Raw genomic sequence first — 26,162 nt, forward strand, 5'->3', positions numbered from 1 at the left:
TGCTGACATGCTGCAATTTGTTAACTTTCAGGGGAAGGAAAGATGGGTTTGCTCATTTGCCTTGCTAGGAGCTAACCCTTAAATCCACACAGGCTGTCAATATATAAACACTCCATGGATATTGGACTGGTATTTAACTTCCCACCAGTGGAACAATTCCAAAGCAGCAGATATCAACTCTTTCAGCATTGCCCATGAGCCTTCCACCAGCACAGCTCAGGTTATCAGTGAGAACAATGAACACTCCGTGACACCCAAAATACTGTCGCCGTGCAGAGCACTTGTTTTCCCAGTATTATTGCCTATGGGTTTGTAAAGGCCGAGGTTCCCCAGCACAATGGAGATGGCCAAATCCTGGGATTCCCGGGAAACATCCCAATAGTCTTGGAGTTCTGCCTGAGCCTGGATAAACACAATGTATTACAATCAACAAAGGCCTTAATTAATGGATGCTGACATTGTACCTCCTGAGGAACAAACAAAGGGGAAATCATGGCCCTCTGCCCAAGCATCTTAGAGTCTAACTCTGGCTGGCAATATGGATCAGACACACCAGGCCTGCAGAGGGAAGGCTGACACTGAGCTTTCCCTTTGTCTTATGTCAATACAGATACAGGCTGTGGCAGCAGAAAGCAAAAATCTCTCCCCAGGACCTGAGGGCTTTTCTTGCCTTTTTGTCCGCAAGCAAGTTCAGATTTTATCTCCCCTTCATCTCCCGGCTACTTCCCTGCACGCACATGCCTTTTTTTCTCATTAAATTCCTCCTAAATTAAACATTTTTTTTATTTTTATTTTTTTTTTCCAGTTTTCCACATTTGCTTCTGCCAGCTCAGGACATCTCCCTCCAGAAGCAGATCATCTCATCTCCTCCTCTCTCTTGGCCTAAGACACCCATGTCCCTGGTTCAAATGCTCTCACATATTTGGCTGAAAAGCTCCTCTGTCCCACTACTCCAAGGTATTTTCCACCTTTTCCTATGACTCCTACCAGCCTGCAATCTTTACACGGCTTATAATTTCCTCTGCCCACAGAAGATACCATCGCTTTCCATCCTGTCTGAGCTCTTCCACTTCCATCAAGATCATGAGAAGCTGTCAAATAAAATCACACGCTCTGACATTGCACTTGGACCCTGGGGATGGGATGCAGGAGGAACCACTGGCATCTATAGATGGCAGGGATATGAATAAAGTCCTTCATGCAGAGGATGTTAGTACACCCCTAGATCTCTTCACTGTCTGCACAATGAGAAAATGAAATACATGTAGTCCACAAGCAAATCAAGTGCAAATGCAGATCATAATTCAAGTCTGAGTACCTTCCCACTTCCAAAACATGCTATTTTGGGGACATTTGTTGATTTGTTTATCTTCCTTTGCCAAAAGCCAGGAATTCGTCATCAGTTTAAACCCCTCCAGGTTTTCTGTTTCCATTCCTGCTTCATTTCCATTAAAATACTCTCCACTCAGCCAAAATCTTACTTAGTTTTCACTATTTTTTTACCAAGCAATTCAAATGTATTGAAAAAGAACTGTAATAAGGCCCCTAAAGATTTTAAACCTGAATAAGTGACACACAGAAACTTCTCTTCCCTGCAGTTGAGAAAATTGTATTACTACGCACAATATTGTCATTATCCTCTCTACTATTATGCCTAGACAGAAGGAAGTTGAAATATCTACTTCATGCTGGTGAAAAGTGGACAGAACTAGAGAAAAATGTAGTAGTAATAATAATAATAATAATAAAGGCAACAAAACCAGATGAGAAGTGAAGATATTTTTAAAGTACTTACCCAGCATCAGAGCTGTTGCCGCACAGTAACACATCTTCTGTACCATTTTTTATGAAATAGTTCACTGCAACATAAATAGAGAAATGGCTTTTTAATAAACACATTCTGGGAATGATAACATTCAAAAATATCATCCAGCAACCAGCATATTCAATTGGGACCGCAACTGAGAGATGAATGGCACCCTTTTGCTTTGTTTTGCTAATTTTTCTTCTATAAATTAGAAAAATAAATATATTTTTTCAAATCTCTGTAAGCACTTGCTGTTTGTATTCCGAATCTGACCAGCTGAATGAGGTGACAATGTGCCATGGGCAAAGTTTTTAGGAAATTCTATCCAGCCATGTCCCTCTGTTCAAACCAAGAACATTGTTACTAAATTCTGTAAATGAAACTAAACCATATGCTAGCCTGTAACTTTTAGTCTCCACACTGATGAGACACATATTAATTGAAGTTTGTGGCAGAAATTACTGACTCATAGGTTAAAAATGTAATGATCTATAACTCAGAATGTAACAATATTAACAAAGCAGCCCACTCCCTCAGTCTGGTGGATTCTGCTCGGCATAGAAAACACACAGTATAAAGCAAAAGAAACAAAAAAGAACCCTGTTAGAGATCAAACAAACAAGGAAGTATTCACAAAGACAAATATTTATCACTCTAGTCATCTCTAATGGCAATGGAGAGAGACAGACACTTCTCAAGGGAGTCTCAGAGTAACAAGCTAAATTTAAGTGCTGTGGATCATTCCCAGGTTGACTGTTAATAAGACTTAAGGAAATTAGCATCTCCAGGCTAATGACAGACTGCATACACACTTTTCTCCCCAACCAACCAGGTCTAACATGCAAAGTAACAGAATGGGAGGCCAATTTCTTCTCAAAAGGATAAGCAAAATCAGTGTTCTGGAAGGAGCGTGAAGAAAAGATGTTCTACAGAGCATCTCTAAAACCTGGATGATGGCAGGGAAGAACAGATAAAAGCATTGCTCTAGAAACATGAAAAATGCAAAACAGAGGTGTGCAGCTCACTGAGGAAGGGTAAATAATTTGGTGTGCTTTGTTGCAGCAGAGAGGAAGTGATCCCCTCTTGACCAAGACATGATGGTGGCAGCCTTGCCTGGTAAGGCTCCGTGAGCCTCTGCAGATGCTGCTCACAAGAGGTTCTCCATTCCAGGCTAACCCTCTATTGTGAAATGTTTTAAAAATCAAGAGTGACAGCTCATCCAGGCGGGCTATGCAGAGAATGCTCAATGGCTCAACCACTGAACAGATGTGCTGTGGCTTTCTCGGTAAGCTGCGAGCAGTGGAAAAGCCCTGCTCTGCTGCATGCCAGGAGGGAATTACTGCCCAGGAGCTTGTGGTTACAGGGGCACGTGATGGTGTTCACAAGTTATCAGAGCACAGCTCCTGCTCAGATTGGATGCTTTTCCACTTTGTCGGATCACGTGGGCTTTCTACAGAAACACCATGTGCACCAGCAACACTCGGGACTGAGCACTGGTGAGCAGTCACCACGAACAGGGAAAGATGCCACGTCTGCATCACCTTTCACCCTCTGCTGGGCAAGGACTTGGGTTCTCCTCAGGACAGGTAGCATCTTATTTGGGATACACAGAGTCAGTGACCCAAACACACCAGACCACTTTCTCTCTGAGCTAGATGGTCTTTAAGGTCCTATCCAACACAAACCATTCCACAATTCCAGGTTTGATTGAAATTCTGGAGCACGGTGCCTGCTGAAAACCAAAACAACACCTCCTGGTCAGCCAAATCAGAAGATAAGAAGAGAGTCTGAGCACAGGATTAAGGAGGACAAGGATCCTCTGTGTGCAAACAAGAAATCTGGAGAACAGACAAAATTCTGTTGTCTGCTGTTGACTTGAGCATTTACATTTCTAAAACAAGCAGCAAGGCAGGTGTTAAAGAGCCCCATGAAAAGCAGGCTGAGGAACTGGTATGTAGGTGCTGCTGGGAGGGCACACCTTCACCATGGGGTCTTCACTATGGGAGTGCCGCAGCCACTGTGGTATAAGAAATGGACAATTTTATTTCATAATAATTTATTATTTCATAATAATTGATAAACAAAGCCACTGCGACAAACCTCAGGCTGAGGAAGAGGCGAGATCCCCATTCCCCACTGATGAATGAAAGGGGGATTAGAGCTTTATACCCAAGGAGACAAATTGCTGCATTATCAAAAATGTGCACAACAATCAATCTTTCCTTCAAAGCCCATTGGTTTGGATTTCAATCAAGCCTACTGGGCCATCAGAGAGCTGCAGGAAGAAAACAGGCATCACTCTTGCTCTAAAGAATGAACAACCTTGGTACCATGTAACTCATGGCCTCAGCTTCCTATCAACTAGCTCGAATGTGGGCAAAGAACTAGAACTCCTTTTTCATGCAGAGCAGGATTTTCTCTCTGAAAACTCTTCAAACTGAGCAATGCCACCTAAAAACACAATGATTTTTCTCTGCCTTGGAAGACTGCAATTAGTTTTTGCTTTGTTTTTCACTGAAAAATTTCAGCTTGTGAGTGGGGAAAAAAATAGGAAAACATATATGGAAAATAAAACTGAAACCCTCTATTTTACGTATTTACTTTTTTTTTTTCTTAATTTTTGAATTAAAATTACGCCAAAACCATTATATTTGTAGCACCTGTGTTGTGTACATAAACTTTATGTGACGTGTCATTCATTCCAAAGGTAATGCTAATTTTATTATTTCTATCAGCTTTAATAAAATGTTGATGCCACAGTCATAGGGTACGTGTCTGAATAACAAGGCCTCCTTCAAGTCCATTTTCTACCATCTACACTTCTCAAAGCAAATAACACTGGCCATAATTTTATGTCACTATATGCAAGTGGGCAAACCCACAAATTTTCCATGTCTATTCTTGCAATATCTTCTTTCCAAAGTTAGTTCCTCTTCATTTTGTCTGTTTCATTCTATACTTTTTCTGATTTCTCTATATCTTCCAGTTTCTGCATTGCTCCCTCCCACACCAGATGATTGTAACAGAGTAAACATTCACAATGCCTCCACCCGTCAAATTAACAAAAAAACAAAACAAAAAAAAAAGAGGCAAACTTCCTCAAAAAAAAAAAAAAAAGTTATTCCAATTAAAAATATGCTCTAGCTTTTGCTTTCCACACCTCTACGACACAACTGAGCAGAAAGCCATCAGGGTACATAGACTGCAGGGTAGAAACCTTCCTCATTTCTGTGTGAAGGAAAGCAAAATTTTCTCATTCAGAAAACTAAAAAAAGGCTAGAGCCAGCTTAGAAAACACAGTTTCTCCTTCCAGTTGCTGCTCCTCCTTTGAAGGCCCTACTGAAATGTTATTTTGACTCATCTTACAACAAATTAATTCCAATTAAAAATAAAACCACCACAACAACCCTATATATTATCACACTTGCATAAGGAGCAACATTCAAATATCATTAGTCAGTGCCCAGAGAAGAGTCCTCTGGCTGACTTTCTTACAAAAAAACTTCAGAGAGGTGTTTGTTATCTCAGACTATTTATTGCAGCCAGACGGGCACTCGCTGGTCGGGGACTTTCTCGCTGCGCTGGGGCTGGCACAGAGCACCGACAGCCACCCAACGCCCCCATTCCAAATTTAAAATGCAGTTCAGAAAGCTCCATCTCCTTGCCGTTGTGATCCGTGGCACGGAAAGGAAACAGACAACTCCCCCTCCTCGCCCTTTCGCCCACCGGCGCAAACACGCTCTGCCTCCTGGTAATACAGGATAATTAAAAGGAATCCTTGCTGCACTTGCTGTGTGCACACTGTGTCACACACGGCAAAGCCTCTAATAAATGAAATTGAGCTTGAAGATGAAAAAAACCACGCCTCACAAAAGCCACGGAACAGGCTGTATTAAGGGTGTTATTAGGGGAGAATGTTTGGGAGAAAAAAAAATAAAAAATGGCACTGCCGGTTAGTTCTTCCAGGATAAAAGGGGTTGCGAATAATTATAATAATCAGTTACTCTCCTGTTGCTCAGCCCATGGCAGGGGACCTGGCTCTCCTTTTCTGTCCCCTGGCATTTGCTGCTGCTGACCCTCCTGCTCGGTTTCAGAGGCTCTTGGGTGCTCTTCTCTCCTTGCTTCTCATTCTCCCTCTTTCCCTGGGAAATCCCTTCCAGCCCAGCTCTCTGCTGCCTCCATACCCTGCAACCACGTGGAAGGACATTTCCTAAACTTCAGTTCAAAAAGGAACAGGAGGAGCTATGGACTAAGATTGTTGGGTGGGTAGGGGAAGCAGAGATCAAGGAGATAGCTTTATGTACAGCATTGGAAACTGCATGACTTTGTGGTAAACACAGCCTGGAATTCTGGGCGTGAGTTGTCCTGCAGGAGATATGGAGGGGCTGGGAGGAGGTTGCAGAAAATCATACAACCAGGTGGTGAGAGGAAAGTGGTCTCCTTCAGTTTGAGTCTCTCTGGTAGTCTCCTGTTAGTGCTTCTCCAGACAAGTCAGAGAAACAATTTTCCTGCCAGGCTCAGCAGTTGCCACAGCACAGAAAATGTCTCCAATTTTGACAGTACAGCTTTTTCCCCCTTTGTGAAAAAGCCACTAAAAATATCAATCAAGCCCTCTTGAGCTAGATGGCTCCCGTGCACTAGAAAGAGGCTCTGAAAGCCTCAGAGATCCACAGTACCTGTTTGTGCTGCTCACATGGTCTGAGGGAACAAAAAGGAAATCAGGAGAGGAGGAAAAAACACATCAGGAGCTTTTGGAGACGTGCGCTAGAGGAGAGCAGAGAATTTTGATGCTTTCAAATTGGCTTGGGGACCTTGCCAAGCCCAGGAGCATCCCCAGGAAGACAAGACAGGAGACAATGACTAGCAATAAACACACATGCTGGCTTTTAAACATCTTCAGATAACCTTCTTCTATGCCTCTGTGCCGCACCAGTCACTCAGACCCACACTCTAAGGGCTGTAGGGTACATAACATGTAACTAAAAGCATATTTAGTACCACTTGTTTAGACATATGCTCCACATGAATAGGCAGCAAAGTGCTGAAGTGTGCTCTCTGGAAGTTTTGTAGAGGTTTTTGTGTTTTGTGGATTTTTTTCATATGTTTCACACAAAAGAATTAAAATCAAAAGCTGTTTCAAATGTCCAATGCATTTGTGATTACAGACAGATGATGGACAAACAGAAAAAAAAAAAACCCAAAACAACTTCTGTACTTACTGTGATAAAGGAAACAAATAAATTGGATCAAAAATGGCTGAGACAGAAAACATAGGTTTAGATGAAAAGTCAGTATGCAGGATCTCTGTGGGCTAACAGAAGGCTGCACCTGCACTTCTTTGTTACATTTATAAGAACAAAGAAGAGGGTGAGAAGAGAGGTAACAGCATCTCCTATACCCAGTATTTAGCAGGTGAATATAGTCTGAGGCATGGTCTGAATGAGGAGCACTAGAGACACCTACTCCACTAAAAAAAAGGAGAGGAGAAATGCAAAGCGGAACATTAAGTTGTCAGAGAGTGAAGTAAAACAGAGAAGGAGAAAATCTCACCTATTCATAACCTTGTCAGTCCTTAAATTCCCTGTATAAGTTCAGATAAGAGAGATGGATTCTCTTCGGTAGGGTCCCTTAGTCAACACTTTTATGTAATATGAAGCTATTATCAGAGAAAAGTGTAATACTGATGTACAGGGGGGCCAGGCTGGGGTAAAATATAGGAAAGAACTGATGAAAAGTGTCTTGTTTCTATCACTTCTGTTTAATAAATTTTCAAATGATCTGGACAAGGGGATCAAGTGCAACCTCAGTCAATTTGCAGATGGTACCAAGCTGGGTGGGAGTACAGCCAGGTCAGCATCAGTCTCTTCTCCCAGGGAAGAGGTGATGGTAGGACTGGAAGAAATTACCTCCAGTTGCACGTGAGGAGGTTTGGATTAGATATTAGGAAACACTTCCTCATGGGAAGGGTTATCAGGCATTGGAACAGGCTGCCCAGGGAGGTGGTGGAGTCACCATCTCCTGGAGGTGTTTAGAAGACGTGTGGATGTGACACTTGGGGACAGAGTTTTAGTGGTGGACTTGGCGGTGCTGGGGTAATGGTTGGACTTGATGGTCTTGAAAGTCTTTTCCAACCTAAATGACTCAATGATCCAGAAGAAAGACCTCTTTCAGTGCTTTCAATAGGGTACCTGCCAGACTGGAAAGTATTGAGAAGGTAATGAGAATGACTGGGAAGATTTAAGAAGAGCAGCAATTGAAAAAAAATGGGCATCTTTTATCCTAGAAGAAGGTGACTATCACAGTAAAAAATAGCATGTATTCTGGAAAAAGAGATCAGGGAGCTTTGTGTGCTCCTAGTGACAAGAATGTGATAACAGTGTTTTTTGCCTTAAGAAAATGGAAGGGGGGAAAGAAAAGAAGAATTCTCAAAACTAAAGATAAAGGAAATATTTTTGTCTGTATTTCTCATTTGAACTGCTGAAGTTGCTGCTGCAGGCTTCCCCTATGGACAAAACATTTAAAGAAAGGTCTGTTGCCTGTGTAGATAAGGATATCCTGTGTTACAACAGTTAATGTTAATAGAAAATTAGAAAAATATCTATACTTTGGGCTCTACTAATCTTTTTCTGGAGCAAATGAGGCTGTTCGGTGCCACAGAGATGCTGCTCTGGGTATGCCAAGGCCAGACTGAGCCTGGGAATTCCCATATTTTATCTCCACCACACTTGGGGGAATCCAGCACTGAAGAAAATTAACAGGAGAGAATACAACTTTACTTTTTCCTTAAAGCCAGCGCAATAAGAGCAAGCAGCAATGCAAGTTATTCTCTGTTCACAGTGCACCTGGTCTGAGTGCTCAGAGGTAAAAGCAGAAGATTCCTCTTGCCTTTGCAATGCACTTTATTGCTGAACCTGGAGCATGGAACAGTCCACAGACAGGCCTTAATGGGCACATAGAAAATCCTTTTAAATGCACATCACTGTTCAAGCCAGGTGGTATTTTAATCCTGTAGTTTATGAACAATTCAAAGGTGCAGGAAAACTGAAAATGTTTATTCTGAATTTTCCATGGCAGATCTTTCCTTGAGTAGATCTCTCCTTTCTATGAGCAGTGGTGAGAACAAAAGCTGTAACTGAGGTAGAAATCCTACTGTTTCACAAAATATTTCAAATATTTACAATATAAGAACTACACCTTTTGCCACAAGGCTGAAAAAAAATCTTGCTGGATGGCCAGGAAGAGACTGTATTGGATTCAGCATTATCAATTCCTTCGTTTTTCTGATCCTTGCACTTTTGATGAGGCTTTCTTTTTCTATTTAGCTTAAATAGTTAAAATGCACAGGTACAATACCCATGTTAATAACACATCAGAGCATTAAGTTTTGAGCATTGATAAAGCTATTTATCAAAAGACCCAGAGCACTTGAACAAAGCCACAATATTTACAGTTAAAGTAGAGTAATGTCAATAGATTCCATGCTGACAAGCACCATCTGAAAGCCCAGAGAGGTTCCATGTTTTAATCACTGGTTCATATACAATCATACATAATAAAACACCTATGCCAGTCCCAACTTGATTTATTGCTTCTCTCTTTCCTCCCACCTCCATAATTATTCATGAAACATTCGCTGTCTTCTATTACCACCTCAGACAACTCCTCCAACACTTCAGCTCTCCCCAAACTGGCTACATTTATTATCTGACTTGGACAAAATTCTTTTCTCTCCAGTTCCCACATGGATTCAGAGTATCTGTTCATAGAGCTCCATTTCAGTGGCTCTGGAAACAGAAATTATTTTGTCCGGCAGAGATAACAATCAGGCACAGAGCTTAGAGAAGATACGCACAGCCTCATCTACATGCAGACATACATTTCTATATATTCACAGATCTATGCCTCAGCACCTGTTCCACACAAGCCTTTGATCCCTTCTCAAGTGCCCAAGAACACCACGATTTGGATGGGTACCCCCAAAAATTCACATACTCCATACTCCATTTCTAAATATAGAACCTGAAGCAGCCCTAAGTCTTCCAAGTCTAACTGGAGGTGACAAAAAATATTATATTAACCTTGATCTGGATTTTTTCTTTTAAAAGGTGTTTTGTTTTTTTACCCCAGATCAGTGTTAAACACACAATTTGACTCCAGAAGAAGAGGAAAACCACTGCCATGAAGTGAATGCCAGAAACTACTCTGGAAGGAAATGTTCCAACCCTGAAATACCTCTTTTAAGCTATAAAAATAGTAGCTGATTCCTCCCACTAAAAGGCTCACAAAGCTTGAGCATTCATATATTTCACTTGTTTGTTGTGTTTTTTTAATGTCAATTCCTTGGACAGGAATATCTAATGGAAATTACAGGGTTGCTCTTTTTTATCTTGAAAGATTCTGGTTTTGAGAGAAAACATATATAAAACACTTTGAAATCAAGACTCTTTCAGAGTGTCTTAAACAAGGGTATTTAGTCAAAAGAAAAAGAAAATGCTGAGATTTAAGACTATCATTCCATAAGTGACTTTATAATTTAATTATAGTTTTAAGGTCCTTCTCTAAAGAATTTTTTCTTAGGCTTTCAGCCCTTACATTAAGCCCTGCTCAACAAAAGGACTCAGATTTCTAGTTACTGACTAGTCAATAATCCATTTTCATAATGGAATACATAAATGACATTAAAGATTCTAAAATCATCAGCTACATGAATCAACTACACTCAGTCCATTGGTACGTCTCTAAGCCAGTGACATATCTGACATCCTATAGCTTTTAATCCGTTCTAACTCGCACATTCATGAAGCTTCACTTCATCAAATAAGCCTTTAATTTAAACACCACACCCCAAGACAGCCTTTCAAGACTGTTATTTGGAGCTGCTTTCCTAGAAATCTTTACAAGTGTTGAAATTAGGCTTACAGTTTTTAAGTCAGCTGGTGTTTCTAAACTATTAACTGTCCTAATGATAACCAACAGCTCAATTACTTTGATACTGATATATTGATCTCATAATTTTCACAATGCTGTGGATGCAAACTATCATTATTTTCAACCTTTTTTTCCCCCTCTTGTTTCATTTTTATGTACAATCACTGCTACATCTAAAACTCCAGTCTTCCAGGTTTGTTATTATTAATGTCTAAAAATAATCCTCCTTGGGCTTATTGATCGCAATCTTTCACCAAATCTAGAACTGCAAGTAGGAAAATAATTACCTATCAGTAGTCACCATTTCCCTAGATGAATGATGGTACTTTTACCACTGGCACTTGACATGAAGAATTTTTCAGCCTGATTTTGTCTGATGCTCAGCTGTCCCTCATCCTACAATCCACTCATTCAAAGAGAAGTCATACAGAAGAAACTGGGAGACCTGATGAGCTATTTCTCCCTTAATCTTCATTTTTTTCCCCCCTCTCTAGGTTTGCAGCGGTAAGCATTACTCATTGGAGACAAAGCCAGAATGGAATAATTTTTCTGACAAGTCTTCTTCTTTAGAGGATTCTGTTTAAATTTTGAGCCATTTAAATGGGTGGAAAGAATATAAAAAATTCTCCTGTTCATCCTGAAGAGAGGTGCCCAGCAAAAGGCAGATTTTAGATCTTCATATCCACCGTGAGTTGAGGAAAGACTAAAAATTATCTCATCTTGTCATGACTAAAAATTATCTCATCTTGTCATGACTGCTGTGCCCAGTAATTAAGCTGAGACACCAGAGGAACTCATAGTAACTTAGCATAAATTTCTTTCACAGAATTAAGATTTTAATCACATTGCCAAGAAACATCCAGTCTTGACAGTCTGATCAGGAATATTTGCTGACACTTGTTCTAGGACTTTGTATTCCAGTGTTTAGTGAACCTGAGCAGGAGCCAGTTTGAATTTTCTCACAGAATCTCCATGCTTATAATTTTGTCTCTTTCTTCCCAAGTTACCTCGCACTTCCTCCAGCTGCAGAAGCCATTGAAATTATGGCAAGAGCAAACAAAATGTTGGGTGGGTACGTGGGAATTCCTTATGGGATTTAGTGTATGATCATGTCATGGCAGACGGAGGGGAAAACCCAACAATTCTCAACAACATTAGCAACCTTGCAATGCAGGATTGACAAGATTTATAGAAAAAGGCTCCTCTTGAAGACACTGGTAGAGTAGAAAAGTACCTGTGGGTCTTAAGTATGGAGTTAAGGGAAGGAGCTCCAGAAATCTGGGGTTGTGATGGTTATTTCCTCAGGGATCAACCAAAAGTCAAGAGCTACCACATAACTGTGGCCAAGCCATTGATGACACAAAGTTTACAAACTGACTTTTTTCCTCGTATATAAAACCAAAATAAGAGGATCGAGAAGGCCAATGAGAAAAAAAATTCCTGCCTGGAGGCTGAATGCAGATAAGGAAAGATTACAGAACTTTGTCCAGATATGAAGTAAGTTCTGAATAAAAAGGCAGGCCTGGAGCCATCCCAGGCCATCCCAGATGGCTGTCCCAGAGACACAACCAAAATATCCCCTGTAGCAAGTGCCCACAGCACACAGTTATCTAAAACTAAAAAGGGCTTTGAAAGACTCAAAACTGAGTTCTTATCTTTCTTCACACCTCATGACTAAATCTCTCAACTATTTCCTCTGCACCACCAAGAAATTCTTCCCTCTATTACTCTTTTAAGGGGTTTTACTGATTTCTGTTTTTTCATTCATGCAAAAACCGATTTTAAGGCATAGGAGGAGGCTAATGTCATTTCAGAGGTTCTGTGCTGCCCTTTAAAATACTAAAAACGATCTTAAAGAATTCAAAGCAAATTTTTGCTCTTCAAGAAGAGCAGAACTGTCACATCACTCCATTATAATTCTCTATTTTGGTGTCCTGATGAAAAGAATGAAGAACTTCTCCAATTTTCGATTTCAGTGGTTTGCACTCCTTTATTCCCTTACATTCTCCTTTTTCTCTAGAGTATTATGGATCTCTGACAGTACTTCAGGTTTCTGTTTTCTGGGTTTTTTTAGTATCTCTGCTCCAAACTAAATGACTCAGCCACACTGGCTTTGAAATCTCCAAAGAGCTCTTGTAATTGTCTGTGCTCCTTTCGAGTGAACTCTACTATCTCAACATGTTGGCCAATTTTCTTCTCTAGTTCTTCTTCAGAGCAAGCACTGACACGATTCTGTTTCTTAATATATTCCTCTTTTTATCTAATTTGGTCTGCCTACACTTTAATCTAACTGTATGTATTGCTTAATTCCCTGCAGTACTTGAAATTTGGACTGTTATTAAATTGTGGTCAGTGCCTCTCCTTTAAATGGTCACTTCATTTCACCATAATACTTATGCAAAATGAAATACAAAGCACTATCCCATCTAGTCACAAAATGAGCCAGTCCTTTCATTTCTGAATCACTTTAGTGCACCAGTAAACATTAAATGAAAATCCTACTAAATATTGTTTTCTCTTGCCTAATAGCTAAGCCTCCTTCTTCGGCATTTTGAGGAAGGCTTCACGGTTCTTATTCATAGGTCACTATCTTTTTCTTATAAATCTACTCTTCTAGGTCTTCAGGGGCCTGCTGCATTGCCTCAACACTTTCACTACTTAAATAATTTCTGTCTATCCAAAGTAAGAGACAACTGTTTGCCATAATACACCGTGTTCTTTATTTTCAGATATGATGGAAACAGTCATTGATATTATCGTCACTTCCTTGTAATGCCACATGGTCAAAATTTAATTCACTTTAATCCATTATCGCATCAAGTTGGTTATCTTTGTAATAGGTAAATCTCCTCTAGTGATATTAAGTATATTTTCATGACCCTGTCAACCATTGCTGGATTTCCTGTACGAATTTCTGGGAGTGTCTGTCCTCCTCCCCATATCAGGACTACATAAATAAACTTGCTCATGGTATGCTGGAGCAGCTGTACAATTCCTCACATTTAAAGCAATGCTGCAGCTGGCCCTGACATTATCTGTATTTTAACAGACTATCCTGTATCACATTTACCCTATTGCCATTTCCAGGGAGCCAGACTATCTTCAGGGCTCCATTTCTTCCTTTTACCTTTATTGCAGGGCTTTATGCTTCCAGCCATCACTGTTTTATCCCTCAATGCCTCTGTGAGAAAGGGAAAGCAGTCCCTCACACAGCTCTCAGTTATCTGGGGCTAGAGGGGCCCTGAAAGTGCCTTAATCCACCACAGGTGCACAAATCTTTATCTAGTTGACCTTTATCTCTCTTGATCCTTACTAGTTCCTCACTGGAAGCAGGGGTAACATGGATGGGATAACAGCTCAGCAGGTTTCACACCACGCAGCAAAAAGTCCAAGAGCCCTTTCCCCTTTCAGCTTAAGGGGCTCTGATAGATGGCTCCTGAGAGGACATATAGCCTGATGGTCAGGGCCAGCTCCAAAGACAACCCTCACTCAGCCAGAGCTTTGTGACCTGTCCTTCCTTGATGCTGCATCAACCACACCGTGCCTTAAAGACAACCGTGGTGAGCTTTTTATTCCTTGAAGAAAACCTTCTTGACACCACTGCTTCCAGGGTTCTCAGACCACAGGGAGAGGAGTCAAGCAGAAAGGCCAGGAATCATCAGTGGGGAAAGGAGGGACTGCCCTTGGCTGACCCCCGGCTCAACAGAGACCTGGGTCAAGCCAGGCAAAAGTCAGATTTGGGGTTTTAATAGTGCAGATGTAGGACTACAGGGTCCACAGAGCCATGTCCCATGACATACAGGTCCCATGACTCTACGACACTGCCTCTCAACCAAAACTCCAGTTTTAATAAGTTAAGTGGTTCATTTTTCTCCTCAAAAGAAATAAAATACAAAAGGTCACTGGTCAGGAATTTGTAGAGGATGACCTGACCCAAATAATTAATTAGACCCAAACAACAAAAGATTTCCTTAAAACAATTCTCTTGGGATTTTTCCAATTAATAAAGACTGAATTGCTTTGCTTTACCTTTTGAATTTTTTTAAGACCATTAAGTCAAATTTTGAAGTTTTTCTAGAACATACAAGAGCTATAAATTGTCTTCAGAGAAACAACATGCAAACCAGACCCACACACACAAAGTTGAAATTTTCATGAGATCTCTCAGTTCCAGAAAACAGATCTTTAAAAATATTTAAGACACCCTAAAACTCTGAAAATCATCAATGAGGCAACTAGGACTTCATAGGAAAGCACCAAAAGTATTTTCAGCTTGAATTGTGAAGGCACCATAGAGATTCAGACAAAGCTACCTAGGTCTTTCAAAACCACATTGACATCATGATGAGCCGGTAGTCACAATTTACTGATTCACATACAGACCTTCATCAATATATTAAAAAAAAAAAAAAAAAAAAAAAAAAAAAGACCAAAAAAACCCACAATCCCCCCAAAAAACTCAAGCAAACAAACAAACAAACAAACCACCAAAAAACCCCCACAAAAAAAACAATAAAAAACACAAACACAAAAAACCCCCCAACCAACAAACCAGAACAGACAAAAAAAAAAGCCCAAATCTCAAATGACCAGAAACCAGATTACAGGAGAAAGAGAAGCTTACCTGGATCACTAAGGAATTCCTCTGAGTTGTTCCATGTCCTACCATCCAAGTACAAGGAGCCATTGGTGAAGTTATACATGGTGTAATCCCTGACACATTTGTGTCTCAAGTTCCCCATGAAGAGCTGAAGGCCTATGAGGGCAAAGACACTCAAGCAGAAAACGGTCAGGATCATCACATCTGCAAGTTTCTTAACAGACTGGATAAGTGCCCCTACAATGGTCTTCAGTCCTAGGGAGATAAAAGTCGAGAGTTTACAGACTGAGAGACTGAAATAGGTCTGCAGACAGCTGCTTTTCATGATGAAAATCTCCATGGAAAGGGGAATCTGAAGGGATTTGAGTGTTTGCAACTGGATGTCAGAAATGAGAGACGAGCAATCACTATGAATGTCTGGTTTGGCCTTCTTTTGGAACAAAGTCCTGGAACTGCACAGACACTGATTTAAAAATGGAGGGGAAGAACTGGATGGAGAGACAGTGAGTTACGAAACTAGCCATGGGTAAAGAAAATATGGAATATGTTTTATATTTTCATGGAACTGCAGTAAAGGTGGTAAAGCCTAAATCCCATTGAATTTTGAGAATGTGAATTGCTTTTAAATCTCTCAGGTGATTCTGATAACTTTATCCCTCACATAAACAGATGAAGAGGTATGGAAATGCTGTTTATTCCCTGATTATTTTTACATATTTTAGCGCCAAATCCAACATGCTGTCCTCATATGAATAATTCCTCTGCTTTCAATTCATTTGCTTAAGACAACAAGAATTTGGGATTAGAAAAAAAGCCAAATACAGGCAATCAAATAAACAGAGTGGAAATTATTTGAGTAAAACAACCTAAGGCTCCAACACTACCTGGGCAAAGTTAATAATTTTATAATATGCTGCCAAAGTAGATAAATCATCCCATTGCATAACAGCAAAGGCTTGGGTCACACAAATTAGCTTCTTTTATTATTTCAACCTGTAACAATAGCTTCAGTTTATTCTTCCATAAATATTCAGATATAAGTAATCCACAGTTTTCTCAAGTGATAGTTCTTGCTTTTGAAGTGTTCCTGGAGATCAGCACTGCTTGAGCTGACTGAATATTACATGATTACAACAGAAACCCCCATTCCTTTTTAAAAAAAGACCCTTGTCTTCTAAACTGGTGTGCTGCAGCTGGACATTAATATCAGCTGCACATTGGTGGCAATTTTGTCATTTCTTTCCTATTTATATTTAATTAATCCTGGTAAGTAGTAATAAATGCTTCTGATAATCCATGTCAACAGTATGGCAGCAATAAGAGAAATTGATTTAAATAGAAAAAAAGAAAACACCGAGAGGAAACAGGAGGAATTCTCCTGGGCAATATTCAGAAGCGCATTGATTTGCTCACTGAATATGATCATACACATTAAATCTCAGTTCCTTGGAATTCCACCCCAAGAGTTTGGCAGCCACACAGGCTGAGCTAGTGCTTCATGACTGGAAATAATATGAAAATGTACTTCAGGACTCATAGGAAAGCAAAATTAGCATTTGGCTTTGCTTAAAAATCTCTGGTTAGACTGAGGGGAAGCCAGGGTTACTCAGATGAGAATGAGCTGCTGGAATGGCCAACAGGTGCAGCAGTCCCTGCCTCCCTAAAATACTCTGCTCCTGCACAGGATATTGCTAATCTGTGAATGATATTAACATCTGTAAAATGGCCCATTTAACCAAAAGGCACTGATCCATCAGATGTGGGGAGCTTTCCCCACTAAATTCTTTGTTTGCCTCTCTAAAATTTGTTTGTGGCGTGGTAAAGAGGGCAAGGCTAGACAACTCTCTGCTTTGTTCAAAAATAAAGCATAAATTATTGCAGGACAAATGTCAGGCAAAAGCTGGATTTTCATGCTACCTTTCCTCCTCACCAGAAAGAGATTTTACAAATAGGTCAGTTCTACTCAGTTCTCAGGTATTTAGAAAAAGGCTGACTTTAAATTTTTGAACCCATTTGTAGGCTTGGATACCTATTTTCATGCCTAAATAAAAATGAAACTTCTTCTGTTAATCTAGTCTTGAGTAAATTTTTTACCTGAATGGGAAGTAGTTTTAGATGAAGCCTAATTCTGAAAGGACTTCTGGGGTGTCACCCTTGCCCAGCATTATAAGGCCTTTAAAACATCCAGGACTTACACAAGTAGTGAAGTAAAGAAAAAATTTGGAAATGAACTAGAATATTATTTTTTTTTTAAATCTAATACTCTGAAATATTAAAGTGATTCTTATCATCCGTTGTCCTTTGAATGCACAGAGGTTGTTTCACTGAAGTTGGTTGAACTTGGGACATCCAAATGCAAACTGAGTCTTTAGAACAGGAAAAAAAATACCACAAATTCTTTTACTGCCATACTCCCTGTGAAATCATCCCTGTAGAACATTTATTTGTTTGCAATACAAATACAAACTTGGAGTCTGTATTTGGCCATCTAAGTGCACTAATCAATCTCACTCATGTGGGCAAGGACAAACGGAGTCACAATGTGAATAGGGATAATATTAGGGAAAAAACCCTACAAAATCCTAGTCACCAATAAAGACTATCTGCTTCCAAAATCAGGTCTCAGTATTGCCAATTTCAAGGTCATTTCATGAAACATGTTTTTCCCAGATTACTTACTGGAGTTTTAAATAGAATAGCAATTCTATACTCTCAGTTTTACAAGTTCATTCTTTGTAGGTATCAAATAATCTCTTTATGAGAGGGTTTCCTACTTTGCTTCCTTTTAAATTTGTTTTGTTTGTTTTCATAGCTTACAAGCTTCTGAACAATTTAGGAAGATGATGCTTTAGTAATACAATTTCTGCAATTAAAGACTTTTTAAAAATAACTTGTACTCTGCCTCCTGGACCTTTGTTAAGACTTTCCAGGAAAACCATTTGGAAGAGTGTTACACTTACAGCTGAACTGTTTTTTATCACTCTTTAAAACCAAAATTCTCTCAGAAAATTAGGTAGCATCCATCAAGGTGGTTGACACAACTAAGTGCCAAGGCTAAGGAAATTATTTAATCCATTGTTCATTTAAACTATCTGTGCCTCTGAAATGGAAGGGCAAAGGGAAATTAAGGACACCCAGGACCTCTTGCAGGTGCTCTGCATCTCTCTGATCCAATCCCATGTTTTGTCAAAGCAATGCTAGACATATTCAAATTTAGAGCACGGTTAAATCTTCTGGATAAATAATCCTTCTTTGAAATAGTGCCAATGAGAGCACTGCAATATAGCTTAATAGAAGATACTATTTATGGGGCATTAAAGGCATTTACTTAATTCTTGCAAGTCAAACATCAAACCAGGCAGCATGCAGGAAAAACCCAAGGATCTGATCCAAAGCTGAGTAACATCTACACCCGTTAATGACAATGGGTCTATAGATTACTCCCTGTGGAGTAAATCAATAACAGGCTTTTTCTGACTCACTGACTTCTTTCCACACCTCTGGGCCAAATCCTGCCTGCATGACATGAAAAAAACCACGAGATCCAAAATCAGTGGAATGAGGGCTGTACAGGCAGCCTGACATCTGCAGAGAGCAAGAAGAATTTGGCCCAAACATTCCTGTTAAGGCAGGTAGAAATTATCACATTCAAAGGTTAATCAAATAATCACTTCTCAAATGCAAATCATAAACCATAGAAAATGCAAGCAACACCAAACAATGAGAAATGGCAAGATCCCAAAACACCATCCATTCCTTATGTGAGATGTGAGGAAGTATTAGCATAATTCAGTATGACATCCATACCAGATGTTGGCAATCACCTATACAACATCAGACATGTTCATGCACAGTCTGGAAAGAAGTGGGAAGAAGAAAAAAAATAAGAAAAGGAAAAAAAAAAAAAAGGGAAAAAAAAGAAAAAAAGGAGAAGAGAAAGAGTGTGACTTGCATCAGGGTTGCCCTCATGGAGCCCATTCCTTTCCCTGAGGATACACCTGTGTCCTGTAAATGTCTGCATGAGTCATGCCTATAGGGAGAGAAGGGCTCACCCCTGATGAGTATATTTTGTCATTAATTACTGAGACATGGGGCAGCAAAGGGTTTAACAACGCGTTGGAACACTTGAATTGGTGTCAGCATTCCTGCAGGCTGGCTTTGCGTGGAAAACTGACTGACAGGCTGGTCTCCAAGGAAAACACAAATATACCATATATTTCTCACCTCTGGGATAATTACTTCTTGAGTTAAGTGATTTACCCACCAAAAGGGTGACATTTATCTCTCTGTAGCAGGACTTCAGTGAGGCTGAAGCAGTGAACAGGGGGTCACTCTCCTCACACAGCCTTAATTCTTGTTCTCCGAGCCCTGTTCTGGCTATCACAGAGGCACTGGATAACATTCACCGCACTATTTATAGCCTTTAGTCTCACACTAACTTAAATGGGAGCTGGATCAGGCCCCAAAGTGCCTTGGCCCAATTTTCTATGAGGTCACCTTTCCCCGGTATCCTGTCGTTTTGTGCGAGATGTCCGTGGTGTACACGCCTGTTCCAGAAAGAGCAGGGGCGCTTCTCTGGATACAGCTGCATACAGGCAGCTTACAAAATCCTGGGGATGATGATAATGATGCTGATGATGATGATGATGGCCTGCTTTTTGTGGTCTTTTGATGGAGGGGGCGTGCCTCAGGGTTTATGTTATCTCAATTAGTACTTATCAAAAACATCGGTGATTTCCACGAGGATAAAATATGATTCAAGACCCTCTGTTGTTCATGTAGGGCCCACTGGGATTTGGATGCTCTGGTAATGGGATGCTAATGGGAGACAAATGAATGGCTTCAGTGGGTTGTTCTGCTGCTGACCACGGTTCCTATCTGGCTAGAAAAACAAATGAATCCAGTTGCCTTGGCAACGTGCAAGACGCCAATTAGTAAATCAAATCACTGAGAGTTAAAGGTTTAAAAATGCTCCCATAGAGAAAAAGTTACCTATTTCTAATCACCTGAATCTGTACAAAGCTTGTTTTCCTCTCAACGGAGGAACTGGAAAACAGGAAGAAATGGGTGTGTTCAGTGCAGAAAGGGGAGAATGGAGGGGCTCCATGAAGGCCTTCCGGCATGTTAAGGGCTGCCACAGGAGGGAAGGCTCTGACCTGATGTCTTACACAGCTCCAGGGTAAAAAAGAGAGGGCTGATGACACCATAAGAGAGAGGGAGGCTGGATTCAGAGACAGGACCTGCAGGTCCATGGACATTTGGGGCAGGAGATGTTGGCATTATGGCATTCAAATGAGCCCCAGCTCTCCGGTGAGAGGGAAGCTGGCTGGTAGATGCCAGCATTTGTGTTGCTGGTTCTGCATCTGAACCATCCACCCAGGACAAATCTTCTAATGACAAAAGCAGTGAGTTGCTGGAACAGTTCCTGGACTTCTCAGGAAGACCCTGGGACCTCCACCTTTGAAGGTGTCAAATAAGTCAGGCAGTAAATACCATGCCATGCTCGAGCTGTGCTAAATACAGCCTTAGACCACGGGAATGGACTCTGAATTTAGGAGATCTGTTTCAGCCCTGTGAGCCCGTGTCACCCCTAAAGATCCCTGTGCCTGCCTGAGCACTTAGAGCCAGACATTAAAGGTAGGTGAGATTTTTAAAAGCACTAATTGTCAGCTTTACTGACTCCCTCTGGAGTCAATAGGGAAACTCATTGATTCCGAGTGAAGCAGAATGCCTTTGAAAAGCGGCCTCTAAGTGCTTTGCTGGACAGAAGCCTCGCACCACGGAGGACTCGGCCCGTGGCTTTCCGTAAGCAATTTCACCGAGCACGGTGAATCCAGGCATGTTTGTGCAAATAGAAGCACCTGATGGAAAAGTGATCAATTTTATTGAGGGAAAGCTCAGATATTTGCAAAGGAGAGCACAGCTCGGTGTTTTTCACCTGAGAGGTGAAAGAGGAAGCAAAAATAACAACCACCTTCTCCTCCCTACCGCAATTAATGCCAAAAATCTCATGAAAGATATTAACGCTTATCATCTTTTCATTTTTAAGCCTACTGGGGAAAAATATTTCAGCTCAGCACAAGCCTATGTTATCATTAAAACTCAAACTGATCTCCAGAGAAACCAAAGCATCATGTCCAAGATATCTTTTAAAATATATATACCTAACTGTAAGGTGAACTGATTCCTCTGAAATTATCTGTTAATATTAAAAAAACCCCACCTTTTCTGTATTTCACTGGCAGCTGTGGCAATTTGTAGCTCTTCACATTTGTAATTTAATACTCAGGGCATGGGTAATCTTGATGACAAAATCAAAGACCAGATATTCTATTAGCATATCTACGTGCAGCTATGTCACCAAATAATTTAGGGACTTGTACATAAAAATGCAGATATCAAAAAAACCCTAACCAAATAGTCAGAATGAAAAAAGAGAATGTGAGTTATTACAGATTACTTTACTAAATAGCACTTTTTTTTTTTTTTTTCTCTCTATTAACAAACAAATGGAACAACTCAGTGTTTAATATCACTGAGGGGCTTCGGTGTATTTGAATCAGGATTTTTTGAATCTCAGTATTCAGTTTTTTCCCCACTAAGTCATATCTTATTATTTGATGTAAAACAAGCTTCTGCTCCTCCTCTGATATAGGACAGCAGAAAATTGTTATATATAACTGAGAAAAATTGACAGGCTCAGCTCTGAAGCGCCTCAAGCCTGAGACAAGATGTAAGGGGAAAGGTGTCCCCTGGAGATGGATGTCCCTCCAAGTTAAGTTTTCAAATTGCTATCAAAGAAGTCTAGGAAACAAACTCTGGCTTTGTCTCTGAGTAGCCACTATCTTCTCACAGGATCTGTAAATCTATGCTCAGCTCTGTTTCCCAAGGAAAATAAAAATCCTTTCTCAATGGAAATCCTGTTAGAGAAAAGTTAAAAATACCCACAAATCTCTTCTAATAGATTGTTCTTTAAAACTTAAAGACAAAAATTAAGAAAGGTTTCAAGGATCTAATGAATCTTACAGTACTCTTTAAAACCTGTATTTGGACATACACTTCCAATGAAAAATACCTTGCTTTCCCAGTAATTTCCCTGATTTTCATTACCGTGGTATTGGAACGAGGGATCAAACTCCAGACCTATATATATGTTTTTTTTCTTAACCTCCATTCCTGAATTCCCACTTCTAGCTTATACTCCATGTGGTGATGAATTTTAATACATACCCCTATAAGTTTACTTCACAGAACTTGTTTAGATTGATATTATAGTGTATAATGGAGCGAGTGGAAAAGCCTTTCTAACCTTGAAGACCTGTGAGTGAGAATCTGAGCAGTTCTCTCAATGTTTTGAATATTTTTAACATGTAATTGCCAACATCTGTTCAGGATTATCACAGATAGGATCTACCATGCATGGTTTCTGCTATCTTCTCTACCTTGTCATGCAGGTTGGAGTTGTTAAACACTGAGGCTGAATGAGACCTGTCCATAGATAATGGCTCAGCAAGAAGGTTTTGTTGTATGGTTAGTCCTCAGTGGACTCATCACTGCATAAACTACTCAATAATTTATTCTTTTTAGTAGTAAGGATTTATATGAAGAGCTTCTTTCACTACCAGATGTGTAGTAAGACTGATTTTTCTTTTTCTTTTGAGGGGTTGAAGAGGGGAGAAATCATATCCTTGAAAATATGAGAAAACGTGAGTCAATGAAATGCTGAACCTACCAAAATAAATAATGAAATGCTTTCCAATCTCTTCAAGGCCCAAAATTTCAGCAGTGTTTCTATCACATGCAAATGGATAAATACTATGACAAATTAGGCTATCTGTGCCTGCAGTCTTGAAACCTCAGCTCACAGCACAGATTTAGATTCCTCTATCAATGCGCTCTTAAACATGAATATGCATTTTGAGGTCATTAACCCTCCATTTCTAAAAATCAATATCCGAAGGTTTTAAAAGATTTTCGTTGCCATCTTCATACGGTTCACAAATGAGCACTTTATGTATGTGATTCACGAGCCACCGTTCTTACTGCAGCACTTGTGAGCTCTGTAATTTTGGAGGCACTCTCATTCCCTCTGCCCACAAAAACCATACTGGAAAAACACGTAAAAAAAAAAAAAAATCATTCTATTGACAGGTCACATTCCCTACATTCCTCCATTTCCTGATCAGTATCTATGGTTAAGTATTTCATAATTACAGTGTTTACTACTGGAAATGGCATGTAGGCTTTAACTGCAGCCCAAGTGTTTAACCTGATTTTCACCTGAAATGACTGAGATTGTTTTCAGCGCCCGCAGTACTCTGAACGTTCGTAAGGCTGAGACATTGCCCAGGTCCACAAATTCAGTTATGTATCTGTAACAAGGGAAAGTCACACACAGACAATGACAAAACACCAGCCAAAAAAAACAACAATCAAAGGGACAAAGAGAGACAGAGAAAGAATCACTTGTAGCTGAGAGCCAAAACGTAAGGATCAGGGCGTCTTACCTGGGATTACTGAAATAGTTTTTAAAGCTCTCAATACCCTGAAAGTCCGAAGAGGTGAAACACTGCCTACATTCACAAATTCTCCTACATACCTGTAGAATTAAGTCACAGTTATTTGGAATTATACAATAGAGTATGAGACTTGTCTGAATGAAGAAAGCATTCATATACAGTGGGAGTGAACGCAGCCAAATGAGAGGTGCATCCACTTTCCAGGCTGCTCTTTGATGCCATTTGCCCCAGGTTTTTATTAGTGCACATTATTTCAAATGCTACTTGAACTATTAAGCTTTTCTAATAGGCATCAATCCTTTAAAACTACTGGTTGAACTCTGTTATTGCACTGTTCAGCCATAAATACTTCAAAGATTTTACCATCATGTAGTTGAACAACAAAAAAAATTCTTTACATTACTGGAAATATTAAGAGTTATTTTGCTGCTTCACATACTCAAGCAATTTTCACAAAATAGCTTCTGAAAGCTACATATAGGACAACATAGCAAAATAATTTAAACATTTTGACTGGGTTATTTAGTTTAAGATGCTATATTCTGTGGTAAAGCAAATTTTGGTTTCAAGAGATGCTTTAAATTGTATTTTGTTTTGTATTTCAATTTCATGCCCTTTGGCTGTGGGAAGATGGAGTCTAAATGAATATAACTGCCATCCTACTAAAAACTCTTTATGATTAAAATACCAATCCCAGCTGTTCCCTACCATGCCTCTTTTGGTCATCCTGGAGACCCATCACATCTGAGCTAAATGCTCCCAGGAGGGAGCATTCCACTCATGGAATGAGTTTCATTCTATCAGTGTTGTACAAAATTATTTCCTCCAAGTCAGTATGCAGCAAAACCACAGTCACCACCATATCTTCAGAACAAAAGAGGTCTTGGACCCTTGAATTTCACTTCTAAAATTAGACCAAATTTCATTCAACTACCCTACCTCTTTGGGGCCTTTGTTTCTACATGTTATGGAAAAAAACCTCACCTGGTTATTTTAAAAAGTCTGCCTAAGTGGGCTTTGTCCAAAGGCCCCTAGGGAGGACAAAGCATCCTCTCCATATCTACTAATCCAGATTATAGCCTCAAAGAACAGTATTGCTTCTCTTGATAATCTCACAAGGGAGTCTGGGCAACAATTTACCCGCTTCCTCCCCAGATTTACTCTGTGCTTCTCCCCCAAACTCTTCTTCAGCAAGAAAGGTAAAGGAAAAAATAATTTAGGGAGAAGCATTAGGATGGGAATATGGTTTTGCTGACCAGAGATTTGCAAAAACACATTATAAATATGTGAACAAGTATATGAAGAAGATAATACTGCTGCTTGGAATAGTCAACTAGGATTAAATTTGGTAATTTTTTCGATCAAAATGCTGCAGACCAGTTCTTCTGTACCAGGGTATGAGAAGCAACTGGAATTCCTATCCTGAATTTTCCCATTAGCCAGGGAACTGCTTATTGTCTTTAAGATTTTGACAGGGCACTTTCCAACCCAGGGTTACAGCTGCCTCTTCCTCACCTGTTCTGGAAAGAAGGACTCACTAGTCTGGGAGAGAGGGATCTACACATGGGCAGTTTCATCATTTCCCTTGAACCCATCCCTGACCCCTGAGAAGGTCACAAGCCATGGCTGTGTGCACTGGCACAGGACAGGAGAAAAGTCCCAGAGACCTGCAGCACTCCTTATTCTCCAGTGTGCTATTTGAAACTACTCTTTGTGGCCCAATCTGTGCTGTTTCTGCCCAAAAGAGAAGACAAGAAGCTATTTTGCAACAGCTCTAAAGCAAATGATGGTATTCCCACTGTAACACCCATCAGGGAAATAATCGTATTTTCTGTTAGCTCAGAACCCTGGGTCCATCTGAATCTCATGGCCCCTTATCAGGCTCCTCCATTTTGAATTCCCAGGCCATCTTTGTTTGCAGATACAGAAATACCTCTGGCAGCACACGGGCTACAAGCGAAGACAACACCAGAGTTACCTGTGTGATCCATCTTACTTTAAATTACTTGCAAATTGGATTTGTATGAAGGCTAAATCGTATCAGAATAGATTCCATTATCCAAGTCTCTGCACTATCTGCTGCTTGCATACTTGGGAAGGAGGTTTCATTGTACACATAAAGATCATATTGCAGCCACTTTTAACTCTCTCACTGCTGCCCGTAGGCTCAAGGAAACACTTCTCCATTTCTTTTCTAATTCCAGAATTCCATTTATTTTTTCCATTCTTAAAGGCTTAGTATAATATGCCTTAAAGTAAGAAACAACAGGAATGGATTCTGGTTCTGAAGAGATAGTTTGGTATGAAG

At 40.1% G+C, this 26,162-nt stretch overlaps 1 protein-coding gene across 3 annotated transcripts in view; it reads right to left on the minus strand.

The window, feature by feature from the left end:
• The window catches only part of LOC120764554 (sodium channel protein type 5 subunit alpha-like), a 215,693-nt gene that overhangs the window by 134,709 nt on the left and 54,822 nt on the right, over positions 1 to 26,162 (minus strand). For all 3 annotated transcript variants that reach the window (XM_058419749.1, XM_058419748.1, XM_058419747.1), the window contains exons 6-8: positions 23,616 to 23,707; positions 15,360 to 15,590; positions 1,796 to 1,859 (exon numbers count right to left, since the gene is read on the minus strand). In XM_058419749.1, the coding sequence (XP_058275732.1) occupies positions 1,796 to 1,859; positions 15,360 to 15,590; positions 23,616 to 23,707 (387 nt within the window). The remainder of the gene's footprint in view (positions 1 to 1,795; positions 1,860 to 15,359; positions 15,591 to 23,615; positions 23,708 to 26,162) is intronic.

The sequence above is a fragment of the Hirundo rustica genome, chromosome 1 (assembly GCF_015227805.2).
Source record: "Hirundo rustica isolate bHirRus1 chromosome 1, bHirRus1.pri.v3, whole genome shotgun sequence".
NCBI classification, from domain to species: domain Eukaryota; kingdom Metazoa; phylum Chordata; class Aves; order Passeriformes; family Hirundinidae; genus Hirundo; species Hirundo rustica.